The sequence below is a fragment of the Aethalodelphis obliquidens genome, unplaced genomic scaffold (genome assembly GCF_003676395.1).
Source record: "Aethalodelphis obliquidens isolate GAN/ISIS:26980383/991018 unplaced genomic scaffold, ASM367639v1 scaffold31, whole genome shotgun sequence".
NCBI lineage: Eukaryota > Metazoa > Chordata > Mammalia > Artiodactyla > Delphinidae > Aethalodelphis > Aethalodelphis obliquidens.
In genome coordinates, this window is record NW_020837975.1 from 15,140,023 (window position 1) to 15,164,282 (window position 24,260).

Sequence of the window (24,260 nt, forward strand, 5' to 3'; positions counted from 1 at the left end):
CAAGGCAGGTGTCTGATTTGCGCTGCTGCCCTGGACACATGGCTGGCATCCGACCACCCTTCTGTTGGTCTGGAGGACCTATGAGGTCAGCATCCCCATGTGACCTGGGCAAGAGACTTCTTGTGTGGAGCCTCAGTTTCTCCATCAGGGAGAGGAGAGAGTAGCAAGAGGGGCCTGCTATATTCACAATGCCAGCCTCTCCACCACCCTCCCCCTACGTCCCTGTCACCTCTGCCTCTACCCCCTGCCCTGAGGAAATTGTGGGACCACTCAGAATGAGGAACAGGGACATGGGCGCACACTCTGAATTGCTGAGATCCACACAAATGGGACAGAGATTCAGGGGAGAAAGGCTGTGCAGAGCCACAAGTTCCACGCTGGTCCAGGAAGGCTTCCTGGAGGGGGACGATCCCAGGACAGCTGCTTCCAGAGAGGCAGCTGCTCTGGAGGGGGAGAGGCAAGAAAATAGGGCCACAGTAGTCGACCAAACACTGTCATTATTATTTGTTGTCATTGTTGATGCAATTTATTGAGTGGTTATTATGTGCCTGGAATTACACTAAATGACTTCTATGCTTTTTAAAGCATTTACTCCTCAGAGCTGTCTGTGATGTCAGGCGTGGGTTTGCTGTGAGAGTTACATGAGATAATATATGTCTAGTGCTCACTTGGCCCAGTGCCCAGCACATGGTAAACACCCCATAAACGTCAACTGTAATTAACACTATGCTCATTAATAGTACCTACAAAGCAGGTGTGGTTTTCCTCTTTGTATGAGTGAGGACACAGGCTCAGGGAGGGTATGGGGTTTGCCCAAGGATACCAGCCTGGGAGGGATCTCGGAGAGGTTCTCCTGAGGGAGACTGGAGAGGGAGGGAGACTGGAAAGGGAGGGTCTCCAGACCCTCCAGTTCAAGTCTGATCCATCCTCTAACATCCAACTCAAATTCACTTTCTAAGAAATTTCCTGTGACCATTGTAGCCCACCCTCCAGAGGCCCACAGAGTATACAGCGTGTATAACAGGAGCCAGACGACCTGGACTCCAGTCCTGGTTCTGTCGCCCACTTGCTGTGCATCCCCAGGGGAGACACCTCTCCTCTCTGGACCTGTTTCCGTATCAGTAAACTCAGGGAGCATGACCAGGTGACCCCCTAAGGCCCTGGAGCATCCTCCTGCCCACCTGCCACCCACCGCCCACTGCAGAAAACAAGAAAGAGAGTCAAAGAACTCCCAGAAGGGAGGGGAGACTCAGAGGAGGCGGAGAAGGAGGAAGAAGCAGGTACCCCAAAGGCCTGCAGACAGTCGGCAAGAAACGGCCAACAGTGGGGACAGCAAACAGAAAAGCCTGATAAAAATCACCCGGATGTCCTGTGTGTCAGATCCCCAGTCTTGGGAAATGTGGACCCCAGGGGGCAGGCATCCCGAAGTCCCAGGGCTGGAGTTGTCATCCAGCCAAGGGATGGAGCCAAGGGCAGGGGAGCAGAGAGCCAGCCGGTGGATGGGCAGAAATTGGCTGAGTTTCCAGCAGGGAGCACACACAGCAGTCCCCGGAGGCCACAAACAGCAGCCTCACCCTTGATCCCTCCATCAAACCATCCTGAGGACCTACTGTGCGCCGGTGACACAGTCACAGTGAGGAGCAAGGCTGCCTCCTGGGCACCCACAGCTGAGGGCATGACAAGCCAGACAGAGATGGGAGTGCTCGCCAGGGCCAGCACTGTTCTTAGCACTTTCTATGAGTGAACTACAGGCAGGCCGCAGAGATACTGGGGGTTCTGTTCCAGGCCCACCACAATAAAGCAAATATCGCAATAAAGCAAGTCAGACGAATTTTGGGGGTTCCCAGCGCACATAAAAGTTACGTTTACACTGTAGTCTATTCATGTGCAATAGCATTATGTCTCAAAAAGTGTACATACCTTAATTTAAAAATACTTTATTGCAAAATATGCTAGCCATCATCTGAGACTTCAGCAAGTTGTAATGTTTTTGCTGGTGGTAAGTTCTAAATACTAAAATGTGACCCAAAGACACAAGGTGAGCAAATGCTGTTGGAAATATGGCCCCGGTAGGCTTGCCTGATTGACACAGAGTTGCCACAAATCTTCAATTTGTAAAAAATGCAATGTCTTCGAAGCACAATACAATGAGATGGGCCTGTAATTGAGTCCTCAGAGGTGCCCTATTGCAAATTCATAGATGAGAAGCGTGAGGCCCATGGCCGAGATGTCTCTTGCCCCAGGTAACGCAACCTGTACACAGTGGAGCTAGGACAGGGTGAAAAAAATCTTAGGATGTTATGGGAGCTTAAAGGCAGGACACCTTGCCTCATTCAAACATTTTAGTGTTCAGCTGAGAAAGTTGACGTGGAGACTGATGACTCAAGGGCCCACAATTAGGCCAAAATGACTGGTGTGGTACCAGACACCTTCCCCCAGGGTCATGGAGTTAAGCCAGAAACACCCCCATCACCTGCTCTGAGGCATGCCAGTGGCCTAACCATGCCAAGAAGAATGTTGTGGGTTGAATTGCATCCCCCAAAAAGATTTGTTGCAATCCTAATCCCCAATACCTCAGCATGTGCCTTCGTTTGGAAATAGGGTCATTGCAGAACTAATAAGATAGGGTCATGCTGATCCCACCACTGGGCATATACCCAGAGAAACCATAATTCAAAAAGATACATGCACCCCAATGTTCATTGCAGCACTATTTACAATAGCCAGGTCATGGAAGCAACTGAAATGCCCCTCGACAGACGAATGGATAAAGAAGATGTACATATATACAATGAAATATTAGTCATAAAAAGGAACAAAATTGGGTCATTTGTAGAGACATGGATGGATCTAGAGACTGTTATACAGAGCACCGTAAGTCAGAAAGAGAAAAACAAATATCGTATATTAACGCATATATGTGGAACCTAGAAAAATGGTACAGATGAACCGGTTTGCAGGGCAGAAATTGAGACACAGATATAGAGAACAAACATATGGACACCAAGCGGGGAAAGCCATTGGTGTGTGTGTGTGTGTGTGTGTGTGTGTGTGATGAATTGGGCGATTGGGATTGACATATATACACTAATATGTATAAAATGGATAACTAATAAGAACCTGCTGTATAAAAAATAAATTAAAATTTTTTAAAAAGATAGGGTCATGCTGGAAAAGGGTGGGTCCCTAATCCAATACAACTGGTGTCTTTATAAGAATAGGAGACAGACACAGAGAAGGCCATGTGAAGACACAGAGATGCACAGGAAGAACACTATATCAGTGGCTTCTGGAAACGAGGAGGCTCTCAAGATAAAGAGGTCTGGTTGGGGTGTCAGAGACAGCCCCTTCCTGGCAACCCTGGGCGGAAGAAGAGGGTCTCAGTCTTATCCTGACGGGATGATACGGTGAGGACAGCCAGCCTCGTGGTGACCTCCAGAGTGCGGATGCTGGGTCTCCTGTCCCCACAGGGAGATGGCCCTTGGACTGGTGGGTGGGGACCAGGCAGATGGAAGGGGCCAGCTTAGCGACAGCACCAGCTTGTGGGAGGACAGGTGGGAAGGAGGCAGCTGTTAAAAACGTGCCACTGGACTTCCCTGGTGGCGCAGTGGTTAAGAATCCGCCTGCCAATGCAGGGGACACAGGTTCGAGCCCTGGTCCGGGAAGATCCCATGTGTGGCGGAGCAGCGAAGCCCGTGCGCCACAACTACTGAGCCTGCGCCCTAGAGCCCGCGAGCCACAACTACTGAAGCCCGCACGCCTAGAGCCCATGCTCCACAACAAGAGAAGCCACTGCAGTGAGAAGCCCGCGCACCACAATGAAGCGTAGCCCCTGCTCGCCACAACTAGAGAAAGCTCACGTACAGCAACAAAGACCCAACGCAGCCAAAAATAATAAATAAATTCAAAAACAAAAACGTGCCACTGGGGCTTCCCTGGTGGCGCAGCGGTTGAGAGTCCCCGGTCTGGGAAGATCCCACATGCCGCGGAGCAGCTGGGCCCGTGAGCCATGGCCGCTGAGCCTGCGTGTCCGGAGCCTGTGCTCCGCAACGGGAGAGGCCACAACAGTGAGAGGCCCGCGTACCGCAAAAAAAAAAAACCAAAAACAAAAAAAAGGTGCCACTGACCTAGGAATCCCACTGCAGTTGGAGAGTTCTGGGTGGGGGTGGGAGTCCTCCGGCCCCTCCCCCCAGAACCTTCAACTGTCAAGCACCATGCGAGCCACCAGCATGCTGCACTCCCCAGGTAGGCGTTGATGGGGTTTGTCCCACTCCTGTCCCTGGCAGACTAGGACCTCCCCCCAGGGAAGGGGCTGTGTCCCCTTGAGGGTGACTCCTCCATCAGACTGGGTGCTCCTGAGGCGCAGGCGCTAGGCCTCTTCCTCAGCTGGTTTGGGAAAGAAAGGGCCACGGATGGTCAAACCTGCAGGAGCCCAACCTCGTCACCACTGAGAGTTTGGAGTCGGGGAGAGGAGAGGGACCAGCCTCCGCACTGTCACAGCCCCCTGGGAAACAGGCTTGTGTGAAGGAAGCCCCCGTGGCCATGGCCGTGGCTGTTAGAGAAATAAGGGGCACCCTAGGCCCAGCCTCCAGGCTTCTTGGGAAGTGCAGGCCGAAGGGGAGGCCCCAAGCCCAGTCTAGACAACATCTTTGTTTGCTCTCTGCTCTGGAAATCAAGCTGTCCCTAAATCTACAGGTCCCCAGTCTGATGGGGGAAGACTGTCTTGTCCAAAAATCGTCCTATACATTCACGCCTTGTTTTCACATATTGCTCTAGCAACCTGCCTGTCCTTCCCACAGCCAGCCTTGTCTGTCTGTCTGTCTCAGCTTGCCCATGCCCCTGGCCCTGAGACATTCTGGGAGATAACTGTGGTGAAGTGTGTGTGTGTGTGTGTGTGTGTGTGTGTGAGTCCTCCCTGCCAGCCACTGAGTCAGAAGCGCAGACCCGGCCGACGGAGCATGCAGGACCTTAGCAGGTTTGGAGTCAGGACAGTGAGCAATCGCTCCTCAGCTGGGTGATGGTCCGGGGACGGACGGCTCCCGGAACGTGAGGGAGGTGACATTTAACCCTCATCGCCTGCCTTGGTCTGCCCTCAGATGTTCTCCAATTTTCTTAGACACCAGCACCTTCTGTGGTCCTTCCAGAACCCCTGGAGAGCTCGGCATGTTCACTCCTGGGGGCAGCCGGGCAGAGGGCAGCCCCATGGTGGAAGGGCACGGAGGGTTCCCTCACCGTGCGGGGTCTTGGGCCATTCATTTAGTCCAGGTTTCTCACCCTCCACACTCTTGACGTTTGGGGGCAGGATAATTCTTTGTTGTAAGGTCTGTCCTGTGCACTGTGGGATGTTTAGCAGCATCCCGGCCTCTACCCACTGGATGCCAGTAGCTCCCACACCCCAGTCCCCTGTTAGGACAATGAAAAATGTCTCCAGACATCGCCAAGTGTTCCCTGGGGATGCAATCACCCCCCACCCCTCGGTGAGAACCGCTGACTTACCTTCTCTGGGCGGGCCCTGGGTCGGCTGGCAACATGGGGTGAGGACCCAGCAGTGAAACAAAACAAGTTCTGGATTCTCTTCTCTCTTAGGGATGTTCTTTGTCCTTCCTCTCAGGACCCTGTCCTTATGCTCATTAAGTCCTGTGACAGAGGGGTATGCAGGGGGCTATGTGATCCTGCTAGGAGCTCAATAAATACTAACTAGTTGACCAGCCAGATCAGCGGGGAGAAGACAACTAACATTGTCTGAGCACCTATGGAACACCTGTCTTTTTCATGTATGTTGCATTATTTAATCCTGATACATACTTCAAGATAGGATATAGCAACCTCTTCATGCAAATGAGGAAACCGAGGCTCAGAGATGTAAAGCAACTTGCCCAAGGTCACACAGCTACCCACTCTGGCTTGGTGCAGCCCAGGGCACTAGCTCTGCTAAAGGGAAATAAGCTACCTCCTGACCCCTTTTCCAACACCATCCTCAACCTCTCCTCCCAGCCCAGGGAAGGAGCTTAAGAAAGGCCACCTAGAGGCTGTAGTAAGATGGAAGAAGGGCTGGCCCCAGACCTGCTGACCATTTGTCCTTCTCTCCAGCACAGCCTCTGCCCCTCCACCGAGGCTCCCTCCCTGAAAGGGAGTAAGGGTAATGGGTGAGAGCATGGACCAGCCTGCCTAGGTGTGACCCTGACTCTGCTGCCAGCCAGGTGTGCAGCCTTGAGGAAGTTCAGCCTGTGTGCCTCAGTTTCTCCCTCTGAAGCAGGGAGACGATAATAATAAACCTAACTAACAGGGCTGTTGTGAGGATTCAATGAGTTAATGCACGTAAAGTGTTTAGAGCCATGCAGGCATGCGCTGAGTCCTCAAACTCTGTTAATTATTATTACTTTTACAAATGCTGTGTAAGTGCTAGCTACTTTCATAACTGAGGGAGGATTCCTACTATCTTCTCATCACAAGCTACAGGCTTTATGGAAGAAGCAAAGGACGGGATTCCAAGTTTTTCTTCAGCAAACTCACCCTAATCCTTACAGCCAATGAAATTTTCTTAGTGGGGGCCAGAAGCCTCCAGGCCTCAGGGACCCCAAGGGACCCCAGAGAGACCTCTCTGCTGTAGCCAAGACCTTTGTCATTCCCTGCACCAACACTCTGGCTTTCCTGGGCTGAGCTGGGCCCTTTTTGGTCCCCAGCCCAAACATGGCCTGTGGACAGTGCTGGACTGGAGTCTGCAGGTCCCACCATTTACTGGGCACCTGCTAGGGGGCTCCCCCTAATGGATGGGGGCGTCCCAGGGATGAACCACACGCCCACCCATTCCTTTCACAGATTGTTATTGGACCCTCTTCCTGTGGGAGAAACTGAGATACACCGACCTCCTCCCTACAGAAACTGCCAAGAACATCCTTCAAAATATATATATATATTTTTTTTCTTTTTGCGGTACGCGGGCCTCTCACTGTTGTGGCCTCTCCTGTTGCGGACCACAGGCTCCGGACGCACAGGCTCAGCGGCCATGGCCCACGGGCCCAGCCGCTCCGCGGCATGTGGGATCTTCCCGGACCGGGTCACGAACCCGCGTCCCCTGCATCGGCAGACGGACTCTCAACCACTGCGCCACCAGGGAGCCCCAAAATATTTATTGATCACCTACTATGTACACAATACAGCAGCAGGAATACAGCAGCAAACAAAACAGACCAAAATCCCTGCCTGCGTGAGCATTCATTCTATGAGGGAGGCAACCAGTAAACAAAATACATGTGGAGCTAGAGTGGAACAGGGAGTTGGGGAGCGGGGCAGGAGAGAGAAAACATAGATTTGCAAACATAGATGAAAAATTACTACTGTCTGCAAAACAGACAGTCACTCATTCATCCCCTGAAAGCGTTTCTGAGCCCCTGCTGGGTCAGGTGCAGTGTAAGACTGAGGGAACCCAGCAGTGGACAGGGGACCCCACCTCCACCCTTGAGAGCTCATCACCTCGGTGGGGGGGCGGGGGACAGACAGGCCAGGCAGGGATGGGTGTCATAATAAAGGAGAGTGTTGGACACCAGGGCAGCCCCGACTCTGCCCAGGCGTCAGGGGAGGCTTCGCCGAGCCGGTGGCATTGAGCCAGGACTTTCCCAGTGGACAGATGTGTGTGTGGGATGAGGAATGATTCCAAGCAGAGGCACCAGGGCAGGAACAGTCAATGCAGCTGAAGAACAAAGGCAGCCTGTGCTCCAAGGCACTGGGCTGGTGCGTGGCAACCTGTGTGGGTTTGTCAGGCTAATAAGTGGAGGGAACGGGAGCCATTCCTGGACCCAGAGAAGTCCCAGGAGACGCGGGTGAGGGATGGGAGAAAGGGTTTGCTTGCTTGGGTAATGGGAAGAGTAAGGGGGTATCAGATAAGCTGAGCTACACATGGCCCGTGACCTCCTTAGTTGACTAGGATGGGGAGATGGCTCTGGGTCCCCAGGCCTTCCCACGGGGGAGAGGCACCTCCTTCCAGGGCAGTGTAGGGTGAAGGTCACAAGCCCAATCTGGGGTCTGCGGTCAGGCTTAGTCCACCCCAGCCCTCACTCTGTGACCTTCGACCCACTACCGACCTCTGAGCTCAGGCTTCCTGTTCCGGTCACCGTGGGCACCGCGTGGCCCTCTCTCGGGGCCCTGCACAGTGCAGGCGCTCAGGACTGTTATCTCTGCTGTTCTAACTCTTCTCGCCTGTCCACTCGAGGGAGGAAGCGTAACTGAGACCCCCTGCTCCCCCCTCTGCAGCTGCCCCCCTTCTTTTCCTCACTCTGGATTCCTCCCACACCCCGGCCCCAACTGGGCTCTGTTTAACTTAGACCACATCCTTCCTCCCTTCCCCCAAGCACTTCCTTATTCCAGAGGCAGCTGAGAATGTGGGGAGATGGGGGGACGCAGGCCCCGGGTGCCTGGGTGGGGTAGGACTGGAGATTCAGAGTGGACCTCCGCTCTTCTCGCCCCTCCTCCACGCTCTCCTCCTGGGTCCCCTGCTGGTGGCAGTGGGGAGTCAGTCCCACAGAGGGCTGACAGGTGTGGGCAGGCATACTCAGGAAGGGTGTAAGAGGTTGCAGTCCCTCTGGGGGAGGAGGGATCCTGGGTCCCCAGCTGCCAGCTGACTCAGGACCTGTCAGCCGGCCTGACTTTTCCTCTCAGAGACCCAGCTACCCCACCCACTGGGTCGTTCCCTAACTGGACCCTCCCCCGCGAGCAGCCCCTTCCCCTCTGCCCTCCTGCCCGCTGCACTCCATTATTTCCACTCTTCCCAAAAGGCAGTGTCTGTTTGCATGGTCTGGAGGTCACTTTTTTTAAACAGCTTTATTGAGCTATGACTCACATACCATACAATTCACCCATTTAAAGTGCACAATCAGTGGTTTTCAGTACATTCACGGAGTTGTGCAACCATCACCACAATCGACTTTAGAACCTTTTCATTCCCCCGCAGAAGAAACCCCGTACCCTTTCGCTATCAACTTCCAATCCCCCAGCCCTCTAAGCACTAGGCAACCACGATTATACTTCCTGTCTCTATATATATTGGCCTGATTGGGGCATTTTACATAATCGAAATCATACAATATGTGATCCTTTGAGACTGCTGTCTTCACTTAGCATAATGTTTTCAAGGTTCATCCATGTCGTAACATGTCTCAGTACTTCATGTCTTTTTATTGGTGAGTAATATTCCACCGTACGTGTATTCCTCATTTTGCTTGTCCATTCATCAGCTGATGGGCATTTGGGGTTTTCTCCACTTTTCGGCTATTGCGAGTGTTGCTGCTGCTATAAACATTTGTGCAGAATTTTTGTTGTTGTTGTTGTTGCTGTACGCGGGCCTCTCACTGTTGTGGCCTCTCCCGTTGAGGAACACAGGCTCCGGATGCGCAGGCTCAGCCGCTCCGCGGCATGTGGGATCTTCCTGGACCAGGGCACGAACCTGTGTCCCCTGCATCAGCAGGCAGACTCTCAACCACTGCGCCACCAGGGAAGCCCTGTGCAGAATTTTTTGTATGGACATATATTTTCATTTCTCTTGAGTATATATACATAGAGGTGAAATTGCTGGATCACATGGCAATTCTGTGTTTAACTTAGGGACTGCCAGACTGTTTTCCAAAGTGGCTGCACCCTTTTACATCCCCAGCAGCAGTGCCCGAGGGCTCCAATTTTTCCACACCCTCGCCAGCACTTGTTATTACCAGTCTTTTGGATTAGAGCCATCCTAGTGGATGTGAAGTAGTATCTCATTGTGACCTGGATTTACATTTGTCTGTTGACGAAGGATGTGGAGCAGTTTTTCATGTGATTATCGGTCACTTGTGTATCTTCTTCAGAAAAACACCTATTCAGATCCTTTGTCCATTTTTTGATTAGGTTATTTGTCTTTTTATTATTCAGCGGAGACCGTTTTCACCAACAAGGGGATGGCGGCTCACATAAGCCAGAACCGACTCAAGGCCAAGGGCATGGGCCAGCACCACAACGCCCAGAACTACAACAACCAGAGCTTTGAGGAGCTGCGAGCACTCTGCCTACGGAAGGGGCAGCTGTTCAAGGACCCCTTTTTCCCTGCTGAACCCAGCTCACTGGGCTTCAAGGAACTGGGCCCCAACTCCAAACACGTGCAGAACATCAGCTGGCAGCGGCCCCGTGTGGGCACTGGGAAGGGAGGCATGAACTCATGGGGGGTGGGGGTAGTAGTGACGTCCCAGTCACTTGGATAATCTCCAATCCCCCACCGCCCTATCTTGGCTCTGTACTAGACTCCATTTCCAACAAGGCAGGGGACGGTTCGGGACAGGCTTAAGTAAAACCTCTCAGAAAACCCCTGGGAAGGTCACTCACTGACCTTTGCCATCCCAGCCTACAATTAGGCCAAGTTCCCCCTGCCGCGCCCCCATCCATGTTTCCCCTAGAACTCTAAGAGACAGCAGCATTCCCCAGGGAAGTGGGAGGGAGCTTGGGAGGGGGGTGTCCTGGGCTCTCTGAAACTTTTATTCCTTCATTGCAGCAAATCACAAGCAATCCTCAATTCATTGTGAATGGGGTCAGCCCGACTGACATCTGCCAGGGGGTGCTCGGTGAGTGGGGGGCAGCAAACCTGGGGGCAGGGGGTGAATTGCGAGAGTGCCAGGGTGTCTCCTGAGGCTGGGGGACTGGGAGCCCTGGGTTCAGACAGCTCTTCTGTGTCCCTTTTCCTCCCCTAATCCGGACTCCACCCCTACCTGCTGCCATCTGGGTCTGGGAGTAAGCAGGGTGCTATATTAGTTATCAGTTGCTCCAAGAGTCAGTGACTGAAAGCAACAACCAACATCTATCATCTCACAGTTTCTCCGGGGCAGGAATTAGGACGCAGCATAGCCTGGTTGGTCTGGCTCAGGGTTTCTCTCATGAGGTGCCACAGGAGCTGAAGAATTCCCTTCCAAGATGGTGCACTCACGTGGCAGGTGGCCCCAGGTCCTTGCCACATGAGCTTCTCCGTAGGACGCTTAAGTGTCCACACATGGTAGCTGGCCTCCCACTGAGTGAGCGGCCCGAGAGAGAGAACAAGAGGAAGCCCAAATGCCTTCACCACCTGGTCTCAGGAGAAGCAGGCGGTAACTTCCCCATGTTCTGCTGTTAAAAGCAAGCTCATGTTCTGCTGTTAAAAGCAAGCTCGGGGGCTTCCCTGGTGGCGCAGTGGTTGGGAGTCCGCCTGCCGATGCAGGGGACACGGGTTCGTGCCCCGGTCTGGGAAGATCCCACGTGCCGCGGAGCGGCTGGGCCCGTGAGCCATGGCCGCTGAGCCTGTGCGTCCGGAGCCTGTGCTCTGCAACGGGAAAGGCCACAACAGTGAGAGGCCCACATACCGCAAAAAAGAAAAAGCAAGCTCGCAATCCGGCCTAAGGTCAAGGAGAGGGGAATTAGGCTTCCGCTAACCACTGCAAGTGACACGACTTCCTCAAGTCTGGGGTATCAGGTAAAGGAGCGGCCACTCTCCCGCAGGCTCCCACGGACAGCCCCCAGAGAGAGCTTCCTCCCTAAGCCTGGTCCTATTCCCCGGTTTCCTCCAAACCCCTCATTGCATCTTAAGGAAGAAGGCCAGGGTGGGCTTCCTCTGGGCTGAATTGTGTCCCATTTGTGGCAGAGAAGAGGGCAGGGTGTGGGTAGGGCAGAGGCCACGGAGACAGCAGTTCCCACAGCTGCCGCTGGGGCTCACTGAGCTGGAGGGCCCAGGGTTACCGGAGGAAAAATTGCTTCTCCCTAGGTGCCCTTTCCACGATGGTGACGAGAGTGTCCTTAACATTCCTCTCCCCCCTTCTACCCGCCTCCAAGTGTTCCTCAGGCAGCCAGAAGGCCTTGGTAATCACGGAAGCTTTGCCAGTGCCCTCAGCCGCAGCCTGGCCCATGTACCCCCTCAGGGTACCACCCTGCCCCAAGCCCCACCCATGGTCTGAGATTCCCCAGGAGAGATGGCAACAGGTGACCTCAGCCCAAGAATCCTGCCCCTGTGTCCCAGTGTGGGTACAGACTGAGCCCCTTGGATCTCTAGTATTACGGGACTGACAACAAGGAGAGCCGTCTTGGTCACCACACCACTGTAATCATGGGGTAGAGGTGGGGGGCCATGGGGAAGGGGATTGGCCTTGTTCAAGGGACAGGAGACGATTGGCTGTCCCCCAAAGATGGCAGGTCCCAGAGGGAGGAGTAAGACCAAGGCCAAAAACACCTTCTCCCCAAATCCCAGAACAAGAACGTCTGGCTCTGATTTGTGAGTCTCTCGCCTCAGAGGAAAGGTGGAGAACTCACCCCCAGAGCTGGCCCTTCTGCAGTGGGAGGGCATCGGGGAGGGGGCCACAGAGCAGCTCCTGATCTTCTGGGGCTTGGACTCTGGGACCCACACACATGGGAGTGCTCAAACGGGGCGCCCTTCTGTCTTTCCAGGGGACTGCTGGCTGCTGGCTGCCATCGGCTCCCTTACGGTGTACCCCGAACTGCTGTACCGTGTGGTGCCCAGGGGGCAGAGCTTCAAGAAAAACTATGCTGGTATCTTCCATTTTCAGGTGAAGGGCGATTTGAAAGCCAGAGCTGATTTGTGTATGAGGGGTGTGTGTGTGTGAGAGAGAGAGAAAGAATTAGTACATGCTTTGAAGTTTACCTTTTTTCTTTCCTTTTTGAAAAAAACAACATTTATTAGGGTGGATTTTTCTCTAATTATCAGAGAAATATCCTCTCACTAAAGAAATTGTGTAAGCTAATTTTTTTTTTTTTTTTTTTTTTTTTTTTTTTTTTTTTTGTTGGTGCGCGGGCCTCTCACCGTTGTGGCCTCTCCCGTTGCAGAGCACGGGCTCCGGACGCGCAGGCTCAGCGGCCATGGCTCACGGGCCCAGCCGCTCTGCGGCATGTGTGATTTTTCCGGACCGGGCCACAAACCCGTGTCCCCTGCATCGGCAGGCAGACTCTCAACCACTGCGCCACCAGGGAAGCCCTAAGCTAATTTTTTAAAGCCGCCAAAGGAAATAGTTGTTATCAGTTTGTGATTCATTCTCCTCCTCCTCTTCCTCCTGCTTCTCTCTCTGTCTCTGTCTTTCTCTCGGTAGATACACTCACATATGTATATGCACGTATACGTGTGTGTATGTGTATGTGCGCATATGACATTGGGAGTTTCTGTCATGTAATTTTTGTAATCTGCTCTTCAAATATTTCAACATGTGGACAAATTCCTCATGTCATAAAAATATTTCTGAAAGTCACAAGAGTTTTTAAGACCTCAGAAGTCCTAAAAGTCCAGCCAAGGTCAAAAGGTGGGTGGGTCTCTCTGGAGGCCATGGCAGAACATGGAGGTGAGGCTGGGGGGAGGTTCAGGCCTTTCACTGCCTTTCTTTGGCGGCGGCGGCGGCGGGGTGGGGGGCCCTCTGTTACTGGTGTGTCACTGAACCTGACACCAGGAGGCGCTCGTGTAACAGAGTCTTCATGCAAGAAGGGAGGGAGGATGTGCGCGCGCGCGCGCGTGCGCGCATGTATGTGTGTCTGAGCTCGGAAGGGGGCCTGGGGCATACAGATGCCCCACGCCCCGCCGAGACCCACCTTGCCGCCCGCAGATTTGGCAATTTGGGCAGTGGATGGACGTGGTGGTGGATGACCGGCTGCCCACAAAGAATGGCAAGCTGGTGTTCGTGCATTCAGCCGAGCGCACCGAGTTCTGGAGTGCCCTGCTGGAGAAGGCATACGCCAAGTGAGTCCCCCAGCCTGGCGATTTGCCTGGCCTCCAGGCTTGCTCTGACAGTCGGCAGTGACGGGGGGTAGGGGAGCAACTGGAATCAGGGGAAGAGGCAGGGGGACGGCAGGGCATCCCTCCCTTCCCTCACCTCACCCTCTGAGGTCCAAGTTCACAACTGCATCCCAGAGCCCAGACGGTGCCCTCTCTGTGCCCACAGGCTGAACGGATCCTATGAAGCCCTGTCAGGGGGCAACACGGTGGAGGGCTTTGAGGACTTCACGGGGGGCGTGACCCAGAGCTTCCAACTCCGGAAGCCCCCTCCGAACCTGCTGAGGATGCTTAGAAAGGCCATAGAGCGATCATCCCTCATGGGGTGCTCCATCGAAGTAAGCCGTGCTTGGTCCTGCTTCAGGGCCTTTGCACCTGCTGTTGCTTTCACCTAGAAAGTTCTTTCTCCAAATACCTGCATAACTAGCTCCTTCTCATTCATCTTTTAGTTCAAATGGCCCTTCCTCAGGCTAGCCTTCTAAATTAGCCACTCCTGCCCCCCATTTCCTCTCTACTTTGTTTTGATTTTCTCCCCAACATTTATCATGATCAGAAACTGTCTTACTTATCGACGTGTATATTCACAACTCTTCTCCAGACAGTTTTCATATTCCATGAAGACAGTGACTTTATTTGTCTCATTCACTGCTGGGTCCTGGGACTTAAGATGGTACTTGGCATGCAATAGATACCCAACACATATTTGTTCAAATAAATAAATGAACCCAGAGTGCTACTGTAAGACCCAGCAATTGTATTCTTGGGCATTTATCCCAGAGAAATGAAGACTTATGTCCACACAAAAGCCTGTACCCAAGTGTTCAAAGCAGCTCTATTCATAATAACCAGAACCTGGAAACAACTTAGATGTCTTTCAAAGGGTGACTAGTTGGACAGGTGCATACACACCAGGGGATACTACTCAGCAATAAGAAGAGATGAACTACTGACACACAAAACAACTTGGATGAATCTCAAGGAAATTATGCTGCATGGAAAAAGCCAGTCCCGAAAGATTCCATACTGTATGATTCCATTTATATGACAGTCCTGAAATGACAAAATTTTTTTAAATGGAGAACAGATTAGGAGTTGTCAGAGGTTAGGGAAGAGGGTCATAAGAGGTGGATGTTGCTTATAAAAGGGCAACACCAGGGATGCTACTGGTGATGGAAATGTTCTATATTGTGATGATGGTGGTGGATACAGAAATGATATGATACATATGATATGATACATATGATACATATGTATCATATGATATGATATGTATCATATCATATGATATGATATGACACATATGATAACAATGCATAAAACATACATAAATGGGTACGAGTAAAAGTGGAGGCATCTGTATAAGACTGACGAATTGTGTCAACATCTTCATCCTGGTTTTGATATTGTGCTATAGGGAATTCCCTGGCAGTCCAGTGGTTAGGACTCTGCGCTTCCACTGCAGGGGACAAGGGTTCGATCCCTCATTGGGAATGTAAGATCTTGCATGCTGCGTGACACGGCCAAAAAAGAAAAAACATGATATTGTGCTATAGTTTTGCAAGATGTTACCACTGGGGGATACTGGATATGGGGTGCACGTATCTCTCTGTATTATTTCTTAAAACTGCTAGTGAGGGAGCTCCCTGGTGGTCCAGTGGGTAAGACTCTGGGCTCCCAATGCAGGGGCCCGGGCTCAACCCCTGGTCAGGGAACTAGATCCTGCCTGCTGCAACTAAAAGATTCCCCTTCCCACAACTAAAAAAAACAAAAACAAAAAACAAAGAAACCTGCGTGTGAGTCTACAATCATTTGAAAATACAAAGTTTAATTTAAAAAAAAAAATGAACTCAGAGTGTTGTCACCTCACTTCAGGTGCCCCCATCCCTCTGACCAGACCTTGAGTTCCTTTCCTTCCTCTCCGTTCTGCGTAGATCAACAGCCAAAGTGACTTGGAGTCATTGACGGAAAGGATGCTGGTGAAAGGACATGCTTACTCAGTGACCGGCCTTCAGGATGTGAGTCTGACCACTACACCCCACCCAGAGGGACAGGAGGAGAACTTCTGTGACCCTACGCTCCTAACCTTTGCCCACACCCCCCCCCAGGTCCTGTACCGCGGCAGGATGGAAACACTGATTCGGGTCCGGAATCCCTGGGGCCGGATTGAGTGGAATGGAGCCTGGAGTGACAAGTAGGTGCCAGACCAGCCCTCTGGGGGGAGGGGCAGAGCACAGAGCAGGCCCACGAGCAAGGCCATGCCACAGAGGGACCGACTGGCATCCGGTCACCTGCGCCCAGTGTGAGCCCTTCCCCTCTAGATTCTCCATCTAACCAGGACCCCCAGTAGGCAGACATTCAGGGGTAAGGGCATCCCTGGGGGAGGACCGAGGTGCCTCCCGACCCCCTGGCCCTCCACTGCCTGTCTCTGCTCCAGTGCCAAGGAGTGGGAAGAGGTGGCCCCAGACGTCCAGAGGCAGCTGCTGCACAGGAAGGAGGACGGAGAGTTCTGGTCAGCACCGCTTGAGAAGGACCACCTTCTGTCCCCATACCCAGTCCCTTCATCTCTCCTGCCACTGTCCCACCTGTGCCTTGGATGGAGAGGCTCTGGGGGTCGCCTACAGGTGTGGGTGTGCTGCTGATGGGCTCTGGCCCATCTAGTTGCGGCAAGTGGGGGGCTACTCTTCATTGCGGTGCGTGGGCTTCTCATTGGGTGGCTTCTCGTTGTGGAGCACGGGCTCTAGGCGCGCGGGCTTCTTGCCGCTCCCCTCCACCACAGGATGTCCTACGGAGATTTCCTGGACAACTTCACGCTCCTGGAAATCTGCAACCTGATACCCGACACGCTTTGTGGGGACTACAAGAGGTGTTGGCACACCACCTTCTACGAGGGCAGCTGGAGGAGGGGCAGCACTGCAGGGGGCTGCCGGAGCTACATTGGTGGGCGAGGGGACTCAGGGGAGCAGGGAGCAAGGGCTGGGCCACTGACTCACCGCACACCTGGGCCCCGTTGAGGAGGCGGGCACTTGGCTGGGAAGCCCGTCCACCCTGGGAAGGGCAGGGCCATCCTGACCTGCTTCCTCCACAGACACATTCTGGACCAACCCACAGTTTAAGATCTCTCTCCCCGAGGAGGATGATGCCCCAGAGGACGACGAAGCCGTCTGCACCTGCCTGGTGGCCCTGATGCAGAAGAACTGGCGGCGGGCACGGCCCCAGGGAGCCCAGCTGCAGACCATCGGCTTTGTCATCTACTCCGTGCGTGCCCAGCTGGTCCCCCAGCCACTCTTGCTCTCCCCATGGCCTCACCCCTGGGACCACTGCACACCCCACCCCACCACCTGCCCCAGGACCAGGACACCCTCCAACTGCCTCCACACCGCTGTCTCTTTCCTTTTTCCTTTTTTTTTTTTAATTGGAATATAGTTGACTTACAAGGTTTATCAGTTGTACTTATACATATATCCAGATTTTTTTTAAGGAATTTTGCCTTTTTTTAAAAAAAGTAATTAATTAATTAATTTATGGCTGTGTTGGCTCTTCGTTTCTGTGTGAGGGCTTCCTCTAGTTGCGGCAAGCGGGGGCCACTCTTCATCACAGTGCACGGGCCTCTCACTATCGCTTCTCTGTTGCGGAGCACAGGCTCCAGATGCGCAGGCTCAGTAATTGTGGCTCACAGGGCTAGTTGCTCCGCGGCATGTGGGATCTTCCCAGACCAGGGCTTGAACCCATGTCCCCTGCATTGGCAGGCAGATTCTCAACCACTGCACCACCAGGGAAGCCCCACTTTTTTAAGATTCTTTTCCCGTATAGGTCATTGCAGAGTATTAAGTAGTTTTCCCTGTGCTATACAGTAGGTTCTTATTAGTTATCTATTTTTTTTAATTTTTTAAAAATTTATTTGTTTATTTATGTATTTTTGGCTGCGTTGGGTCTTCGTTGCTGCGTGTGGCTTTCTCTAGTTGCGGCAAGTGGGGGGCTACTCTTCATTGCGGTGTGTGGGCTTCTCATTGGGTGGCTTCTCTTGTGCCGCACCGGCTCTAGGCACACCGGCTTCAGTAGTTGTGGCGCGTGGGCTCAGTAGTTGCAGCTTGCCGGCTCTAGAGCGCAGGCTCAGTAGTTGTGGCACACGGGCTTAGCTGCTCCGCGGCATGTGGGATCTTCCCGAACCAGGACTCGAACCCGTGTCTCCTGCATTGGCAGGCGGATTCTTAACCACTGTGCCACCAGGGAAGTCCTAGTTATCTATTTTATATATAGTAGTGTGTATATGTCAATCCCAATCTCCCAATTTAATCCTCGCTGCCCATCTCAGCCCTGTCTCTTTCTGGAGTGGTGCTTTGCGCTTTTGAGGCAGGGCTGACAGTTTTCTTTTTCAGATTTTTAAAATCTAAAACACTTAGGGAGCACTTCCTCTGGGCCAGGCATTGTTCCCAAGGCCTTTCGAATAGTAACGCCTTTAATGAAGAGGAAGGAGATTGGGAGCCAGAGAGGTGAGGTCACTTGTCCTAACTCACACCAGTTCCCACACACTCGGAGATTTCTCCACGGCCCCCAAGCCTCCCCACATGGGAGCATGGACTCCGGCCAAGAGAAACCCCTGACAAGCATTTCCCAAACGGTGCCCGTTTGTCCATTCATTTACATAGTCAGTGATATTCACGGGGCACCTACTGCATGCCAGGCCCCAGTCAGTCTCCAGAGGTTCAGTCGTGAACAGAAGCAGACACAAGCCTTGCCCTCCTCCTAGGCTGTGAGTCCCCCAGGTTAACAGACACACCTGAAGCCATTTCCAAGGTTAGACACAGCCCTGCCAGGAAAGGCTGTATTCTCTACCCCAACCCAGAGCTCCACGGGGCCATCAGTATATTAAAGGTTCTGGTCATCCCTGGAGGAGAGCAACCTATATATCTTGGTTTATCTCACCTTTTTACAAACTTCTATGTGCTCATTCCTCGGTTTCAATAATCTCCTATTAACTTCCTGCAAGACATGAGCACTCCATGGAAAATGCTCTCCTAGTTTTTTATCCCAGCTCTTCAACTGTTCAGCAGTGTGAGATTGGGCAAGTTATCTCACCTCTGGGGGGTTCTCTTTCCCATCCTTAACCTGCAGTGGCAAAAATCTCCCCTTGGCAAAACTTTGTGTAAACCGTACTTTGCCATCCAAAGCAGAAGGGTTATTGTTTTTTATTGGGGTGTAGTTGTTTTACAATGTTGTGTTAGTTTCTACTGTACAGCGAAGTGGAGCTCCCTGTGCTATACAGTACGTTCTCGTTAGTTATCTATTTTATACATATTAGTGTATATATGTCAATCCCAATCTCCCAATTCATCCCACCACCACCCCTTTCCCCCCTTGGTGTCCATACGTTTGTTCTGTACGTCTGTGTCTCTATTTCTGCCTTGCATACTGGTTCATCTGTGCCATTTTTCTAGATTCAAAGCAGAAGTGTTATTAACGCTGGGACTTTTAGCTCTTAGAGCCCACGCCCCTCCCCACCACCAGCATCCCAGTGCCCTTAGCACCCCCTGGCTTCCACAGGCCTGAGCCCCTTCACCATCCTGGGGATCTGACCCTCCTCTCTCTTCCCTTCCCAGGTCCCAAAGGAGGTACAGAAGACGTGGGGCTTGATCCTGGGCAGACATCCACCCCGCTCCTGGCATGTGGATGGGCAAGGGGTGGAATTCGGCGAAGGGTTCTGGGGCCCACTGGGTCAGGGTTCCAGCCCCCTTGGGCCCTGAGTGAGGGTCAGGGAAGGAAACGACCACACTGGGGTTACCTGCCAGATGGGCAGGGCCCAGGCCCTCCCTAGCCCTGCCCAGCCGGGCATCACCGTCGGGGGTCCCTCCCTCCCTGCCCTCCCCTGTGGGCCCTGTACCCACCTCCAGGGCACGTATAGTTTCAGAACCTCCAGGACGTCCACTTGAAAAAGGACTTCTTCGTGAAGTATCAGGACCTGGGCTTCTCAGAGATCTTCACCAACTCACGGGAGGTCAGCAGCCACCTCCGGCTGCCTCCGGGGGAATACATCATCATTCCCTCCACCCTTGAGCCGCACAAGGATGCTGACTTCCTGCTCAGGGTCTTCACGGAGAAGCACAGCGAGTCCTGGTGAGGGGCCCCACCTCACTGCTCCAAGGCCACCTGCCCCAGAGCTGTAAGATTCAAGCTCAGGGGGCAGTCAGCTGGGTCCCCCTGACCCCGTCCCTATTGTACAGTCAGGGAAACTTAGGCATGAGGCAGGGAAGTCCCAGGTAGTAGCAGAGCCAGAATCAGAAGCCAAATCGCACGGAGCCCGTTCCGTATTGCTGCAGACACACGACACGACCTCCCTGACCATCCCACTGGAATCCCTGTCTCCCTGACCCCTGCTCACTCCGAACCTTCATCCACCTCTGCCCAGGGAACTGGATGAAGCCAACATCGCTGAGCTTCTCCAAGAGGTGAGGGGAGGCTGTGGGGGGTGGGATTTGGGGGCGGCATGTAGGGGTGTGGAAGAACTTTCTGGACTGTGTCCCTCTCCCACTCCTTTCCCTCCAGGAGAACATCTCTGAGAATGACATAGACCAGGACTTCATACGTTTGTTTCACATAGTGGCCGGTGGAGAGGTGAGAGGCAGAGGGCTGGGGGATTGAAAGGAGGTGGTTTGGGGCTGAAGGGGCCAGAGCCGGGGCTTACGGTCCCCCTTCCTAGGACAAGGAGGTGGGCATATATGAGCTACAGAAGCTGCTCAACAAGGTGTTCTCCGAAGGTGAGTCTTCCATCCCCCACTCACAACCCTTCCCCCCACCCTTAATCACCCCCCACCTCTCCCCCCAAACCCCGACCACACCCTGCTCATCCCTCCCCTTCTTCCTGCCCCTTCCCTCCCTCACAGTCAAAAACCTCAAAACCAAGGGTTTCAGCCTGGACGTGTGCCGCTGTATGGTCAACCTCTTGGATGTATCTTCCTGTCCAGTGGGCAGCCCTGTCCAGTGCTCTCCTGCCCCAGCCCCCGACCCCTGAGCCTGGCCCTAAGGTGGCCATCTCTGACCAGCCATGCCCTCCTTCCGGGTGGGGATTAGGCGCTGGGGTAACAAAAGACGCCAGGTCTTCCGGCTGTTACCATGGTTACCATACAGGCCCCTTGGGTCTTGTGCCCTACCGCGGTGAGTCCCTCTGCTTCCCAGCCCCCAGGATGCCCTCCCCGCCCTCCTCTTATATCCTTGACTACCTCCCAGAAAGATGGCTCTGGCAAACTGGGGCTTCAGGAGTTCCAGATCCTGTGGAGAAAAATCAAGAAATGGACGGTAAAGGGCATTGAGGGGGCAGTTTATGGAGGTAAGAAAGAGAGGTCCTCCGGAGGGAAGAGGACTAGCAAGGATGGAGCTCGAACAGGAGCCCCTGACTAGACACACACACACACACACACCCCAGGATGGAGCCGTTGATGTGTTGGCGTATTAACTAGTCAAAATATTCAATAACCAGCACAGTCCAGGTATCAGCCAGCGTAAAGGATACAGGCAGAGAGCCCCGGGCAGGGTGCCAGGAAGTAACCCCACAGTCACCAGGTGATAGGAATACTGGAGCTCAGCGGGTGGGCCAGCGTAGGGGGCCCCCGGGGTCTTGGGTAGCAGTCGTGAAGCATTTCATCACTTCAGCCACCGTGCCATGCACACGGCCCTACCACATCTGTCTTGTCGCTTCAGGACATCTTCCGAGAGTGTGACCAGGACCACTCAGGCACCTTGAACTCCTATGAGATGCGCTTGGCAATTGAGAAAGCAGGTGGCCAGGGGCAGGAGAGGGCTTTGGGGCAGGGACGGGGGAGGCAGCGGCGGTCAGAGGGCTGGACTCTCCCCCTCCACACTCCTCTCTCTCCCAGGCATCAAACTGAATAACAAGGTGACACAGGTGTTGGTGGCCAGGTATGCAAATGACGAAATGATCATGGATTTTGACAGCTTCATCAGCTGTTTCCTGAGGCTGAAGGCCATGTTCAGTGAGTCAGGCGCCTGCCCACTCCCCACCCTGGGCCAGGGGACCGCCGGCCTTCTCCCACATACCCACACGAAGAGCACTGCTCCAGAACCATTCCCCTCCACCAGGCACAGATGATCTGGGCTCAGATCCCAGCTCCACCACTTGCTGGCTCTGTTGCCTTGAGCAAGTCACTTTATCTCTCTGTGCCTCTGTTGCCTTACCTATAAATATAGATAACAGTACAGCCTGCATAGAATGGAGGCGGAGATTAAATGAGATAGTATTTGGAGAGCACTCAGAACAGGCCCTGGTTCAGAGCAAGGCTGTAGGAGTCCTTACCATTAATTCCCTGCTGGGCTGGGGGTTTGGCTGGGAAGAGGGAAGGAACGGCTTCTTACACCCTTTCTGACATCCTCCCTAGTCGGGAAGGGGTCTTGCAGACCACTGACTCAGCTCCCAACCCTTCTCCCTTGTCTCCTCCTTGAAACAGCGTACTTTCTAACCATGGACCCTAACAATACTGGCCAGATTTGCTTGAACCTGAACCAGGTACATGGAAAGGATGTACCCAGCCTTACTCAGCCAGTACTCAGGCACCCACCCCCACCCCCGCGGCTCCACTGGCCCTTCCCTTTCCCCAGACGTCATGCCCCACCACCACCTCACCCATCCTCTGATGTTCTTCTTGCCCCACAGTGGCTGCAGATAACCATGTGGGGTTAGTCACTGCGGGAGCCTGGCTTCCTACCGCCATCGGCCCCGCCCCCTGCCCCGCCCCGCCCCACTACCACCCCGCCGCCGGGTTCTGGCCTGGGGGCCGGGGTGCTCCTTGTGGCGCTCAACTCTGCGGTCTCTGCTGATGGAACGGCCGAGATGCCGTGCTTATTCCAGCAGCAGGACCTCCAGGCCCACCCTCCCAGCGCAAAGTGTTTTTCCCCCACAGTCTCCCTCCCTCTCTGAGTACATTTCACTAAAGATTAAGTGACACTTCTGCGGTGTCCCCGGCTGGGGAGGCTGTCCACGTTTCCTACCCTACTCAACGCTGGCCTGTTTCATGGCTCCTCCCTTCTCCCCCCCACTCAAGGGCATTATTATAATGAATGTGTTCATGCCACTGGCTTCTGTGTCTCTTGTGTTTCTATGCCAGAAAAAGACTGGCAGGGGTGTAAGTCATTTCCTCAGTACCAAAGAGGGGACACCCAAGAGCTCTCAGTTGGGGTGATACCACCCCCTATCCAGGGAGCATTTGGAAATGTGTGGTTGTCACAGAAGCTAGAGGGCGCTGTTGTCATTTATGGGCAGCGGCTGGGATGCTAAAGGCATAAGAGTCCCTGTCTGTGAACTGTACACAGCGCGGTACCCAGAGCAGCATCCGACGGGAGGGCTGAGCCGCAGGACCTAGAACCGCCCCTCCCATCTCCTTCCTCAAACTGGAGTCTCCAAAGGTGACACTGCTGGTCTAGCAAAAGTCAAAAATCCTGCACCGGCAGGAGTCAGCCATAGAAAGGAACTGACCCTCTTAGATGTGTGGCTGGGAGGGGTGGGGGACAGTGGCCGTGGGTGAGTTCATTCCTGCCTTAACGGTGTTCAGATTCAAATCATTCTTACTGTTAAAAAACTGCTGACTGCCAGGCTATGGTCCTCACCGGAAGGGTGGAGGGATCCTTGGTTCACCAGTCCTTGACCTTGGAGTCTCTGCCTCAGATGCCCCCTGTTTCCAGCCCCCAGCCTCCTGCTGCAGTGGGAAAACTGAGACCACCAGCAGTGTCCCCCAACTGCACTTCTCCTGTCCTTCCAGATCGCTCCGTGGCTTCCCGCTCTGGGGAACTGTGCCTGCGAGCTTTTCAGCCTCTCGCATACAGACCGCTTCCAAATTCCCTTAGATTAGGGTCGAATAAATCTAAACCCCAAAAGAATTGGGATCCGTCCTGGGTCTGTGTACTTTCAGCTTCCCAGGGTAGCTAGCTTCGTTTCCTCCTGCAGTAAGGACTCCAAGACTTCCTTCTGTTTGCACTAAACATGCCCATTCCTCTTATGCTTGGGGGTGTGGGGGGCTTCCAGCCTTCCTGGGTCTGGTGACTGATTCCCTGCACCAGCCCTGCCCCCTGCCTCCTCTGTGACAACTGCCCATCACTGTCACTCCATTGCCTCCCCCACCACCTCCCGAGGAATCATTTCCAGCCCTGCCACTCTCTTCTCCCATCCTCTCCCCTCTGCAGTCTTGTCTGAGAGAGAAGGTCACACTCTGTTAATGAGGGTCTTAAGACTGATTCCTCCACCCTAATTTTCTACCACCACCTTTTCTCCTCAGAGCAGCGAAGGAGCAAAGGTCCCTGGGTGGGTCAGGGATCCTTTGGGAGAGGCCAGAAAACTAGCAGGTCTTTTGAGTTTTGAGAGAACCCAGCAGTGCCCAGTTGGTTCTGGGGAGCCCAGCAAGATGCTGACCCCACCCCATCCTTGTCCCTTGCCCTAGCGGAAGATGCTGCCAACTTCTGGCTGGATGGCCTTGGGCAAATTATTTTATTTCTCTAACAGAGTTTC

General features: G+C 53.5%; 1 protein-coding gene across 1 annotated transcript; it reads left to right on the forward strand.

Annotated features, from left to right (window-relative positions):
• Positions 1-9,886: 9,886 nt before the first annotated feature.
• CAPN11 (calpain 11) lies at positions 9,887-23,207 on the forward strand. The gene is made up of 21 exons (XM_027127389.1): positions 9,887-10,154; positions 10,514-10,583; positions 12,427-12,545; positions 13,587-13,720; positions 13,923-14,091; positions 15,685-15,768; positions 15,859-15,944; positions 16,188-16,262; positions 16,530-16,690; positions 16,839-17,008; positions 19,351-19,362; positions 19,653-19,864; positions 20,157-20,196; positions 20,294-20,362; positions 20,448-20,505; positions 20,632-20,696; positions 20,975-21,043; positions 21,446-21,524; positions 21,622-21,738; positions 22,210-22,268; positions 22,416-23,207. The coding sequence occupies exons 1-21, from the start codon at positions 9,927-9,929 to the stop codon at positions 22,440-22,442; spliced, it is 2,103 nt and encodes a 700-aa protein (XP_026983190.1). The 5' UTR covers positions 9,887-9,926; the 3' UTR covers positions 22,443-23,207.
• Positions 23,208-24,260: the final 1,053 nt, after the last annotated feature.

Bases quoted from the DNA above. Each gene is read 5' to 3' on its own strand.
- CAPN11 (XM_027127389.1), top strand. From the start codon at position 9,927: ATGGCGGCTCACATAAGCCAGAACCGACTCAAGGCCAAGGGCATGGGC. The intron at 13,721-13,922 runs GTGAGTCCCCCA...CTGTGCCCACAG, and splicing joins CTGGAGAAGGCATACGCCAA to GCTGAACGGATCCTATGAAG. The intron at 20,506-20,631 runs GTGAGTCTTCCA...CCTCCCTCACAG, and splicing joins CAACAAGGTGTTCTCCGAAG to TCAAAAACCTCAAAACCAAG.